The sequence below is a fragment of the Desmodus rotundus genome, chromosome 11 (genome assembly GCF_022682495.2).
Source record: "Desmodus rotundus isolate HL8 chromosome 11, HLdesRot8A.1, whole genome shotgun sequence".
NCBI classification, from domain to species: domain Eukaryota; kingdom Metazoa; phylum Chordata; class Mammalia; order Chiroptera; family Phyllostomidae; genus Desmodus; species Desmodus rotundus.
Genome location: NC_071397.1, coordinates 31,829,180 through 31,842,331, shown reverse-complemented (window position 1 = coordinate 31,842,331; position 13,152 = coordinate 31,829,180). Strand labels below are relative to the sequence as shown.

The following is a 13,152-nucleotide window of genomic DNA, read 5'->3' as shown; positions in this document are numbered from 1 at the left end:
TACTTACTGCTCAGCAATCTTTCCTGTAAAGGAAAGAATCTGCCTTTCTGGTCATGTGGGTACTCCTTAGAGGGGCCAGGGGGATGAACACTGAATCTTGTTTACTCTGTAGCCTCAGCTGAAACTTTGAGTCTACACTCATATTGGATCTTGGATCTTGAAGTACCTTGGCTTTTCTTGACTCTTCTAAAAATAGTTAATAACCTATTGTAAATTCTGCTATGTATCTTTATTCTTACTATAAAATAAATGCTTATTTAAAATTGGAGTGATCATCTATTAGTGGTAACCAAAGGGTCTATGATAGACATACCACTCCCCTGGTCTTTAAAGGTAGGTTCCCTTGAATTTTTAATACATAAGTTTTCTAACACAGTAAGATTGGGTTTGCTATTGTTTTCTAATCTGAGCGCCCAACTGTTAACAGTTTGCTTCCTTCTTCTAGCAGGCAGCTGGGAAGCCAAACCTGAAAGAGGTGTTAATTATCGCTACAATGATAGTCATATAACATGTAAATGTATCAAATTAACATGTTAAATACCTTAAATTTACACTGTAAGTCAAATTTTTAACAGTGACAGAGTGCCCTGCGACAGCTGGTTGCTGTGTTTATGAGTCACTAGCACTGTTTACCTCTCGCTGGAGTCAAACCTCACTGAAGGCCGGATGAACCAGGCAAGACTTGAGGACAGCAGAGCAATCCAGGCTGTTTCTCCCAGTTTCACCGCCCCTTACCCACGCGTGCCCGAGCTGCGAAGTCGCAGCTTGCAGCGCGGCACAGTATACTCAGCCTGCCCAGATAGGAACCAAGTTTTCAAATCCTTGTGTCTTTGACTAAAAACACCGCAGGTCTGCAGAGGTTTCCGGGTGAGGACAGGCTCGAAGGGCCTGAAGGACCTCTCTCCCGGCAAAGCCAGGTGTGTGCAGTTAAGGAGTTCGAAGGAAGCACCTGCCAGTGAAGACGGCTTCTGGCGGCTACAAATCCAACAGGTGTCACCTGCTTGTAGATACAAAGCGGCCTAGAGCAGATATTGGCAGCTGGAGTAAGGTACTCTCCCTCCCCCTCTATCTGCCAATCAACAGACTGTAGGAAGTTCGATTCTTTATTAAGGACGTTCTAGTCTTTGTTAGCCCTTTTTAAATTCGTGTTTGTAAACATTTAACGTGGGGCGAACAGGAGGAGAGGAAACAAAGAGCAACTCACATCTTCTAGACAAGGGTTTCCATTTGAATGCTCCCTGGCTCTCACCCCGGGCCCCGAAATGACTTCATAACCTGGGAACCGGGCCCTGGGCAGCGTCGTGGGCCCTCTGGGTCGCCGCCTCCCGGGCAGCGTCGTAGGACCTCTGGGTCGCCGCCTCCGGGGCAGCGTCGGGGGACCGCTGGGTCACCGCCTCCCGGACTTGGTCGAGGGAGCGCTGGATCGCTGCCTCCCGGGCTGCAGCAGGGGAGCGCTGGGTCTCGGTCTCCTGAGCAGCGGTCCTCCCTGAGCCTGGAAGAAAAGCAATGAGGAGACCGCACCTGTGTCCCCGTACTCTCTCCACATTGGGAGTCATCGTTCAGGCTGAGGGGGTGGGGGCCCGGAATCTGACAGCGCGGGGTCAGTTTGGCCTTCTAGATCCCCTGTAAAGAGGAAACCCACTCCCAGCGGACTAAGAGGTTGGGACCGCTGCCCGGGCTCATCCAGGAAGCATCAGCATCCCTCCTAAGGAACCCAAGATCTATCCAGGGTTCCCTTCACTCTTCCCGGTCCCGTACTTTGCTCCCGGAGTTGGCGGTGGTAGTAAGCCAAGTTCATGATCATCTTGGACACGTCCTTTTGGTAAGAAGGCCGACCAAATATCAAGATCTCAGCCTCGCCTTCAGGGTCCCACTGATTAATGCGAAGCAGGGTCTGCGATACACACTCGACGTGCGGGATGTGCTCTCCGCCCGGGCCTGCGAGGGTGGGGAAGAGGGCGTGAGGGGTGGGACAAGGGAAAGGAAGGCAACTGGAGGGGGAGGCGGCGGTGTCACTGGAGTGCAGCCAGGTCCACGGAAGAGGCTTGCCCTGAGATGCGGTCAGCCTGGGGGATGGGGTTGGTAGGAGTCGGGGAAGGAAGCCGCACTGACTTCCCCTCTCTGGCCACTCACCAAAGATTGCTTCCACCAGCCACGCGTCGAGATGAACTGCCTTCGGACTCTTAAGGTACTCGGAGTGGAACCAGTAGGGCCTCCTAGTGATGTTACTGAGCATCTGGAATAGCGTCCCTTCCCGCTGCTCCAGCTGCACCAGCGTTGGAAACCGCTTGGGGGTGGCCATGCTGCGGCCCGCCTCGCAGGGAGCGCGGCTGTGGACGCAAGTCGGAAGGTCGCAGGTGAGCCTGGCTGCGGCAGCTACTCCCACGCCTGGGCCTTATTTCAAGGGCTTGGGGCAAGCCCCTCCCCGTCCGCGCCCTTCTCATTGGATTCCAGGCCTTGCCTCCCAAACTCTACAGTTCCGCTTCTCCCCAAAATGGGGTGCAAACGCGCTCTCTAGCCTCCGCCCTTTCCCCCAGCCTCCTGGGAGGGAGAGGCGGAGCTCCACTGCAGTAGGGAAGATCCAACAGCGGGAAAATATCTGCGGAGAAAGAAACTGATATATTTGGGAATCGGGGTGATTTTCAGTTCTAATGGGACTATTTTAGCATTCCTGAACGGTTGTAACAACTTTATAATAGAAAACCTAGTTAAAGACACACACGCGAGCGCGCAAATCCTCAAGGAGTAAGAAAGGCACTCAAGGGCTAAAATCCCCCACTTCTTCCTGAACCCTGGCCAGTGAGTTCTCTCACCACAGGCCACCACATTCCCAGCTTCTTCCTTAACCTGTCAGAGACAGGTGAGCACAGCTAACAGCAGGTGGTGCTTGTGGTTTGGACATTAGAGAGGAATCCCTTGAAATTTTTGATGCCTTAATTCTCTAACACAATTATATTTCCATTTCTTGATTTGTTTTTCTGTCAAGCTTAAAGTATTACTTATTAACTGCTACTCAGGAAGATGAAGCTGTATAGCTCTCACATCGGTAGTTACGATGTCATGCCCAGACCCAGGGAGTTGAGATTCCCAGAATTCACTCAGGCTCATCCTTTCGTCCTCCATGAGAGTTCTGTTGGCCAAAGAAGTGCATGAGAAGATTGCAGGTGTCTGACAGGGCCCACAGTCTTAAGACCTAAGCAGAATATGAATTAAGAGCCACAGAAGGGCAAAATCAATTCAAAAGGTCATTGTATGGATTTACAAACTTTCATGGGTAGGTAGAAAAATCAGGTGAATATATAACTTTAACCGAAGGATCTGGGCTCTACAACCGTCTCCCGTGGAACTTATGGAGTCACTAACGTAGCAACTATAAATTGAAATTTGAGGTCTCATCAGTGTTGCCAAGAAGAATCCAATCCAGGAAGCATCCCCATGAAAATCTCTAGTCTGAAATCTATTTCTTATACCAAAATTATATAGGATGATATTATTGTTCCTTAGTTGACATAGAGGATACTTGCAGTTCTATGTGTGTTACTCCTGTGTTTTTCCCTAAAGGCTTTATAGCTATACATTTTACACTTAATCTGCTAATACCATAAAGTCTTGATCACTATAGCTATAATAATAGCTATAACAATCATAACAATGATTATTAATCATAATATTATCATATTATCATATAATAATATAATTATAATAATTAATTATTAGTTATAATAATAAATTTAGGGAGACCGATCTTTTTCTTTTCAAAGGTGTTTTAGCTATTCTAGTTCCTTAGCCTTTTCATATAAATTTTACAATAGTCTACTCTAAAAATATATAAAATAAAATAATCTAGTCTGTATCTACAAAAAATCTTGTTGGCATTTTGATAGGAATTGCATTAAGCCTGTATATTAACCTAGAGAGAACTGACAGAGGACAAGATGGAAGCAAAGGAGGTTATGTACCTCTGGAGGAAGGAAAGCATCTGAGATGGAGAGAAAGTGGTGCGTGATTAGATTTGAGGCTTCGCAACCCCTCTCGAGCAGACTGTTTCCTGGAGGCTGAGGATTCAGATAGACCTGGAAGGTATAACACTCTTTGGAGGTGCTGACTGGTTTCCACAGGCCTACTGATGCCCACAAATGTGTTTTGTTGTATCCACACCAGTTTTTAATTCAATTTTTTAATCAGGTGCCAACATTGTAAAAATGGGAGATTTCATATAAAAATCAGAATGTCTGGCAGTTCTGGGACTCACATCCTTGAATGGCAATTGACCAATAGTAATGAATAGCTCCTCTTTCATCAGGGGACTGGGAGGATGGATTTGGTAGGGTCAGGGGTAAGGCAGACCACTTATTTTTATTTTAAAAAAAATTATTTGTTTTAGAGAGAGGGAAAGGGAGAGGAAAAGAAGGAACAGAAACAATGATGTGAGAGAGAACCATCAATTGGTTGCCTCTCCTGTGTACACAGACCAGGGACCAACCATCCCCCAACCCCAACCCAGGCATGTGCCCTGACTGGGAATCAAACTGGTGACATTTTGCTTTTTGGGGAGGATGCCCAACCAACTGAGCCACACCAGTCAGGGCAAGGCAGGCTATTTAAGGGATTCCCTCATGTTGAAAATGTATGGAGACCAAGACGTTAAGACATCACATGTTTTTATTCAGAGCTTGAGAGAACACTAATTAGAAAATTTGGTAACTCCTTCACACTTTTCTATCTACTGAGTTTTATCTCCTAGATATGGTCCTAGGTAGATAGTTGAGGCATCTATAATCTTGCTGCCCCCAAATTTGATCCATTAACTTGCAGCAACAGCATCGCCTGGGGAATGAAGAATGAAGGAAATGAAGAATCTTAGGCTGCTCCAGACCCACGGAACCTTTAACTAGATCCTCAAGGATGTAAAGTGGAGTATAGGAAGCATAGTCAATAATATTGTAATAACTATGCATGGTGCTAGATGGGTACTGGAAATAGCAGGGGGAACACTTTGTAAAGTACAATCTATGATTGTCTAACCACTATGCTGTAGACCTGAAACTAATACAAAATAATATTGAATATGACTGAAACAACTTCTTTTGGAAAGAAAGTCAACAACAAAAACAACAACATTCCAAAGCGACTCTTTTATACATTCAAGCTTGAGGAGCTCTTTAATACTGCAGGCTGTGTTATGTAAAATCCCATGGAACAACGGATTCTAGTTGGTTGGAGTATAAATTAAAACCAATTTATTTTTAAATGTAATGTTTTACAATAAAGTAACAACTGAAATCTAGGACAAAAATTGCTCTCAATTCTAGCATCCAATCAAGTAACCCCCCTCCAAATGTTCAAGGGACATTTTTTTAAAAAAGTAATAGGTCAATAAATAGCCAGAGTATTAAAAATTCACCTGTCCTTTCATCTATAATTCTTTCTGTGGGCATCCATCTTACAGACTCCCAGACAGGGCTGATGAGCCATATGGCCTTCTCATTAACGCAAGGCAGTGTATGAGTGGAAGCCAACAAAATCTGATGGTAACCTTGGATTGAATATCATAGAGCCTTAATAGCAATTTAAGTAAGATGTAAATTGGCAGAGTACTATCTATGCCATTGGAAAATTCTCACTCTCACATTCTAGCTAGGTTGTCTTCCACCTCTCTCCCCAAGTTTCAAGATGTGGACGCATTGAGCCTTCTCCCATGGGTCACAGCGAGTAAGAAATCGGACGTGCCTGACAGTCCTGGAGGTGCTAGAGAAGTTGAGGTAGGTGTGCAGCAGGGGGTCAGTCAATGGTTGTAATTGCTTTGGGTCCTAAACTAGCCCTGAAGTTGGGTTGTCTGGATCGGCTAGGCCTGCAGGAAGGTGGTGGTGGTGGGGGGGGGGGGGTCACTGTGAATGAACTACTCCCCAGTGCCACGTCTACCTGGTGTCCGAGCAAAAGAGCTTGTCCTTTCTCTGCCCAGGGCCCGGGCATGGCCAAAGCCCAACAGAACAGACTGAAATAGAAACGGGCTTAGAATGGAGGTGGATCGTATTCCCGGGCTCCCTCCGCGGAGGAAACTGCAAGCGCGGATGGTGGCTGCAGCCCGCGCCCTTGCGGACTCCACGGCTAACACACAGCGAGGTGCCCATTCTTGGAGAGAAAGAGTCGGTCCCAGGCCTCTTCCCGGTAGCCGACTTCGCGTCTGCGCCCTTCTTGGTGGTCCTTCCTAGAGCCTCCAGCTGTGCTTAGAGCCGGGCTCCGCGGACTCTCTTCCGTGCGGTTGGACCCTGACTAGCAGCCCGAGGGGTCCACCAACCCTACGGCCTTGATCTCCCCAGGTCTGGGCACTGCTCTCCTTAGACTCTTCCGGAGGGTGCACGAGGTGCGTCTAGACTTGAAAGTGGCAGACCCACACTGGGCTGTTACCGACGCCCGTGGCACAGGAGGCGAGTCAGACGGCTGCCCCGGGTCGCGGCCAGCAGGCACCTCGACGGCCGTTTCTGAAGTAAGGGCTGGAGGCCTGGGGCCTCTGCCTGATCCCCAACTCTGCTGCTCCTACCTGCCCGGGAATCTAGGGGCGGACACTGTCCTGAGAAGCTGAAGCCGCCTGATGGGCGGTGGGGAGTGGGGGTGGGGGGTCGTGGGATCCTGCCTGACTTCCAGTTCCCCTTCCCCACCCGAGCGAGCGGTGCGAGTTCCCCGCCCGGGTGATGGGGGCCTGTGCATTCCCAGAGCTGGGCGCTGCTTATAGGCGTTGAGGTGCCGGCACTTTATTTATTTGTTTGTTTATTTATTTATGATTTTATTTTTAGAGAGAGGGGAGGGGAGGGAGAAAGAGAGGGAGAGAAACACGTATAGTGCGAGAGAAACATCGATTGGTTGCCTCTCGCACCCCCAAAACCGCAGGCCTGGCAGGCAACCCAGGCCTGTGCCTGACCTGGAATCTAACCGGTGACTTTGGGGCGGCAGGCTGGCGGTCAACCCAACCGAGCCACTCCAGCCCGGGCGAGAGTGCCGGCACTTTTGCGAGTACTGAGAGCGCTGGGTGCGCTCCGAGATTCGGGAGGACTCTTCTTGCGGAAGCCAAACAGGCTGAGCGGATTGACAGAAAGTTGGCTCCGCAAAGGCTAGATATGGTGGGTGTTCCCTGCCGCAAGCACGAAGCGCTCGCGGGTTGTACGCCGCTTCCCCAGCACAACCCTTGGGAAGACCCAAGATAATGGGCTAGAACCCTGACAGCGGACAGAGGGAGGAGAAAGAAGATGTACTGGTCTAGGATATCTGGGCTGCGGTGACTGCTCTGGACGTATGGAACCGTTTCCTCCAAAGTCCCTTAAAATTTGCGCCCCGGGCCCTGCGGAGGATCCTTGGACACAGCCTCCGACAGCAGCCTTTTCCTGAGAAAGACAAGGAGTGGAATGCGTGTTGCGGGAACTGTCTTTCCCGAGACAGCGTCCCCAATTTTCTACAGCCTTGTCTCCGTTCGGCCCCCGGGGAACTTCTGGATGGTTGTCCAGATAAAAGGCCGCTGTGTGCCCTCGGGTTGGAAGGAGTGATCGTCTCTAGGGACCTGGTCCTGCTGTCTGCTCTGGAGCCTCCTCCTGCCCACACTGCCACGCCTCAGGGTGGGTGGCTGGAAGGAAGCCAAATCTCGGTCCAGGTGTAGCTGACTAGGATGTGTCTTGAGTTTCCAGAAAGCCAGGGGGTGAACCCTGGGTGTCTCTGACACCTCTGGTTCCTGTATCTGGCACTTACTTGCTTCATCTCTGAGGTGGATGGTGGAGGATATCCATGAAATTCCAATGAAAACCTACTTTCACCTTCTGCTGCCCAGCAGTCAAAGTACTGGCCCAGTAGGCTAAGTAACCCGAATGAGAGAAAGGGAGGCTATGGTGTTTGTGAATGTGCCAGGGCCTCTGGATGGAGTTCCTACCTGCTTCAAATTAAAAGCTACAGGCAGGTAACATTTGGGACTGAATGAATTTTCAGTGGCTTCATCTCATATATACTCATAACCAGTTGCTCAGGGGCAGACTGGGAAGCTAAAAGTAGGTGTGCTTGGAGACACAATTTATTTCTGGGAGATAACAAAATTAAGATAGATATCCCCCAAGCAGGAAGGAGTTGGTGTGGCACCTTTCTGAGAAGACACTAGGGAGGGGGATCTAACTCCCCTTAGTAAAATCACACCACTCTCCAACCAGACCTCCAAAACAGCTATTTGTAAATCTGAGATTTTAGGTTCAAAATGTGTGAGTGAAAAAACAGCAAGGTATCCACAGTCCAGTGGCAAGGCAAACAATGGCAAATCATCGGAGTGAGGAAACAGCCTCCTATAAACTGCTGACATGACATACCTGTGTCGATGTCTTTGTATATGAGCTCTTTAGAAGGGATATTAATCATTACTATTGAAAAAGTTTTTGATGGTCATGCTTTTTGAGCCAACAATATAAGTCTCTGTACAGTTTTACAAGTTTAAAATAAGTTTGTGTAGTTTGCAGGCTTATCTCTGATACCCTTAAGTTGGACACAATTTCTGCACCCTTCTATCTGCTTCTTTAAATACTGTATTAAACTTCCAGCCACAGAAATGACGTGTGTGTGTGTGCTTGTTTGTGTGTGTGTGTGATTTAGGGAGCATGGTGAGGGGAAGTCCTCACTGGGGAGACGGGTTACACTTTTTCTCCCCCCAAAAGTTACATTTTATTAGCTACTAGTACTTTATCTCCCCCACTCCATTACAATTCAAAACTACAGAAAAGTAGTGTCCTTTACTAAGAACCAACTGTTGACATTTGTCGCATTGTCTCTCTACATACATAGAAAATGATGGAATTTCATTTATTAAGGGGCTGAATTATTTGTAAGTAAATTGTATCGACACTTCACACATTTCTGCATTTTTTTTTGTGTGAAAACAAGAACCTTCTCTTACATAATAACATTTATTACTCTAGAAGTTCTGTTATAGAATAGTATTTTACAATATAGTTCATATTAAAATTCTCCCCACTGTCCTGAAATGTCCTTTCTCTGTCTTTGATACAGGATTTTGTTCATGCATAGCATTTAGTTGTCTCTCTATAAATAAAAGTCTTCTGTTTTTGTTTGTTTGTTTTCATGACATGACAACCCAGGAGTCCATTTGTCTCATTATTGGTGATGCTAATGTTGGTCTTTGGTTAAGGTGGCATCTGTCTCTCAAGTCTCTATTGTAAAGCAACATTATCTTCTTTGTAATTCATAATTTATGGGCTAGAATTTACATACTTTTTGAATATCCAGTTCCTCAATACCTTTCCAGGAACTGTATGAAAGTTTCTTTCCTTGAGGAATTGGATATTCAGAAGGTATGTACCCTTTTAGAATTTTAGAGTTTTAGCCATTTTTTTGAGAGTTTTAGACATTTTTTCCCCAAAACTCGTTACACCAGCGGTTGTAAAAGAACCCATAGTTTTTCACTGATTGTGATGAAATATGCCCTAAAAAATGGTCATAATAGTCAGCTGAGGGGGTGTTAGATGTTACCAGAATGTGGCCTTGGGAAAAACCAGCTTCATCTCCATCACTGAAGCTCTAAACATTGAAATCATACCTTCATTGGGTGAATGTAGTACATCGCTTCAAGCAATGCTTTTTTTTTTTTTTTAATGAATAAACAAGTTTATTCAGGGTCAGAAGCCTGGACCACAGTTGTAGTTATTATTTTTGTTTAGATTTTATTTATTTTTACAGAGAGGGGAAGGGAGGGAGAAAGAGAGGGAGAGAAACATCATGTGTGGTTGCCTCTCCCACGCCCCCAACTGGCGACCCCGCCTGCAACCCAGGCATGTGCCCTGACTGGGAATAGAACTGGCGACCCTTTGGTTCACAGGCCGCACTCAACCCACTGAGTCACAGTAGCCAGGGCTAGACCACACAGTTTTGTCCCAGTGGTCAAGCCCGGCACAGATGAGCTTCGAAATCGTAGTAGATTCAAAAGTTCCAGTCCTTGGGGCTTCAAGCAACTCCAACAGTGGGAGCGCCTTTGATCCCCATCACATCCCTTGATGGTAATGAGTTTTCGAATCTCGTTTTCCTCTTTGTTAAGCGGCAGGAATCAGTTCTGAGTTCCCAGAAGTTTCAGGGGTCGCCTGACCTGTGAAGCCCTGGGGTCCAGCCAGAAATGGACCCTCCTTTGGAACGTGGGAGGACGGAATCTCGATTTGGTAGCTTCTGGGTGGTTCTCGCACACTCAAACCTGGACTTCCGTCTTCCGGGGTTCAGGCCCAACCACTCTTTCCTCGGGGAAGAGTCGGGCCATCAGCCCATGCACTCCCAAGGCCCAGGGCTTCTGGTGGGGAAAACGCGCGTCAACGCACGTGGAAACCGGAAACTCTCCTACACTTGGAGGCAGCTGGGCCCAGCAGGGCTGGCAAGAGCGTAGTCCCCCAGAGCGCAGGCAGAGGGCCCGCGAGTGGAGCCCTGTGAGCCCGGGATTGGGCCGCCAGGCCGGGGGCGGGGCCTTCCGGGGCGGGGCCTGGTTGTGGGCGGGACCTGCCCAGGTGTTCAACTTTCTCGCGCGCCGCGGCTCTGGGAGACCTTAACTCGGAGCGTGATTTTCGTTTCGAGGCACGCAAGATGGGGACCCTGCCGAAACGGAAAGATATCCCACCGTGGGTGAAAGTTCCGGAAGACTTGAAAGATCCCGAGGTGTTCCAGGTCCAGACGCAGCTGCTGGAAGCCATGTTTGGTGAGTGAACCCAGTCCTGACTCGGGTGCCTCGACCGCGGGGTCTCGGCCCTGGGCCCCGGCGCTCACCTTCCTCTCTAAACAGGCCCAGGCGGATCTCGAATCCCGTACATCGAGCAAGTGAGCAAAGCCATGCTTGAGCTGAAGGTTCTGGAATCCTCGAACTTCACCGAGGTCGTGGTTTACGGCAATTACATGTACAAGCTCCGAACCAAGTGGATGCTCCAGTCCATGGCTGAGAGGCACCGCCTGAGGCAGGAGCGAGGTGAGCGGCCCTTTACCAGGCGGTGCGGAAGGGGTAGAGGAACGCAGCCTCGCTCCCTCTCCTTCGGCCCGCCTCACCCCTCCCAGCCTATCCCCTCCGGCAGCCACCGCGCCCCAGGGGTACTTGGTGTCCGGGCCGTCCCCGAGGTTCTTTCGGTAGTACTGTCGGCCGGTCCTAGGGACCTGGAGTACGACTATGATGGGAGGTGGCCCGGAGTTGGCCTCGTAGGGCAGGCTTTCCTGAGCTCTCATCCCTGGCTCCCCGCACAATGCCCAGCTTGGAGGCTGTTGGAACGGGCCCGGTGGCCTCACGTTCTGAGCTGCCTGAGAACCTCAGGCGGAGAACGCCTGGCCAGGATCTTGAAAGAGGCCGTGGACCGGCCAGGCTTTTGTCCTCTCCTCACGCACACCTACTGTTGCTTTCTGGTGCAGGGATGCTCAGACTTGAGGAAGCCATGAATGCCCTCGAGCTAGACCCTTCGATGAAGTGAGGTCAGTTTGCAACCGACGTACCTGGGACCAGGATGTGAACAACAGGCTGTGGCCGGAGCTGGAGAGGGTCTGTTCCGGTGTAAACTGCGCTGCAGCTTGACCAGGAAAACAGCTTGTTGTGGGTTTCTGCATTTGCCTCTTGTGTCCTGAGGTGACTTTTCCCCAAGGTTGCTAATTAAAGAATAAAATTTTAAATGAATAGTAGTTCCTTGACATGTGGTTGAAGTGTTGGAGATAACATAACAACTAAGGTGGACCTTGTACTTAAGCCTTAATTGAACCCCCAAAGCTAGGTGTAGAGGTCCAAGAGCACTCCTGGCTAGATTAAAAAGGGGGGCGAGGTCTGGGAGCCAAGTTTTGAGATGCAGCTCCAATCAAAAACTGGTCAATCTAAGGGACATGTGATATTGTTTGGAAATGACCTGGACTTTTAAAAAAATAATAATCCTGTAATAGGTTAACATAATTTATAAGATGAAAAAAAATATCCAAAACAAATACAGAAGTGCCAGTGCCTTCTCAGTGTAGCAGTTTAATTTTTTCACTTTTATTTACTTACTTATTTTAAGATTTTATTTTTTTATTTTTAGAGAGAGGGGAAGGGAAGGAGAGAGGGAGAGTGTGTGGTTGCCTCTCATGCACCCCTACTGGGGACCTGGCCTGCACTCCAGGCATGTGCCCTGACTGGGAATTGAACTAGCAACCCTTTGCTTCACAGGCCTGTGCTCAATCCACTGAGCTACACCAGCCAGGGCTATTTTTTTTTAATTTTTTAAACAGATTTTATATATTTATTTAGAGAGAGGGGAAGGGAGGGAGAGAGAAAAGGGAGAGAAACATTACTGTGTGTGAGAAACATTGATCAGTTGCCTCTTGCACAGTCACCAACCAGGGACCTGGCCTGAAACCCAGGCATGGGCCTCAACTAGGAATTGAACCCACAACCTTTTGATTTGCAGGCTGGTGCTCAATCCACTGAGCCATACTGGCCAGGGCCAGTGCAGCAATTTTATATCCTCATAAACTTAATAGGAGACTGCTAGCCGAGTTCTTCAGTCTGCTGCAGAATGTTATTTAGATTGGAGTTTGAAGAAAATTCAGCCTTACAGATAGGTATGTGAAAAAGGAGAACCTAACAGACCTCTTGATAGGGTCTCTGGGATTCTCTACCACACATACAGAATTGCTATACTAGGCCCCCACAGGGTACGTGGAATTGGGAGTAAATGAAGACATACCCTAGGTGGGGCTCACCCCTGATTTGTTGGGGGATCATCAGAATGCGGACTACGGTTTTCCCTAGTAGAGACTAGCTTAATAGTTCAAAGCCAAAATGAGGCCCACTTAGGGAACTTTCTGGCCCTATGACCTTAGCCAACTTGTTGTACCCTCTCAGTCTCTAAGTGGAAGATAATAGCATCTGACCCCACATGAAGTTGTGAGGTTTAACTGTTGATATATGTAGGGTACTTAAAACAGGCATCACACACAGTAGCAAGTGTTGACTATTCTTAGAGATTGACCAATAATGGGAAAGAAAACTAACAAATGAGCTGTCTTCTGCAGGGGAAAAGTGTGGAATGTCTATCAAGCAACTGTAGGCTAAATTCCCAGAGGGAGAATGTTGGTCCAATGGGAAAGAACATACATAATTTTGCTAGATACTACTATTGCCTTCCA

General features: G+C 48.2%; 2 protein-coding genes across 2 annotated transcripts; one reads left to right on the top strand and one right to left on the bottom strand.

Annotated features, from left to right (window-relative positions):
- Positions 1-1,266: 1,266 nt before the first annotated feature.
- Positions 1,267-2,358, bottom strand: KHDC3L (KH domain containing 3 like, subcortical maternal complex member). Its single transcript, XM_024576590.3, has 3 exons — positions 2,134-2,358; positions 1,759-1,938; positions 1,267-1,492 (listed from the first exon to the last, which is right to left on the bottom strand). Exons 1-3 carry the CDS (start codon positions 2,300-2,302, stop codon positions 1,269-1,271), a joined length of 573 nt encoding a protein of 190 aa, XP_024432358.2. The 5' UTR covers positions 2,303-2,358; the 3' UTR covers positions 1,267-1,268.
- Positions 2,359-10,605: 8,247 nt separating this feature from the next.
- DPPA5 (developmental pluripotency associated 5) lies at positions 10,606-11,544 on the top strand. Its single transcript, XM_024576584.2, has 3 exons — positions 10,606-10,717; positions 10,802-10,981; positions 11,413-11,544. The coding sequence occupies exons 1-3, from the start codon at positions 10,606-10,608 to the stop codon at positions 11,469-11,471; spliced, it is 351 nt and encodes a 116-aa protein (XP_024432352.1). The 3' UTR covers positions 11,472-11,544.
- Positions 11,545-13,152: the final 1,608 nt, after the last annotated feature.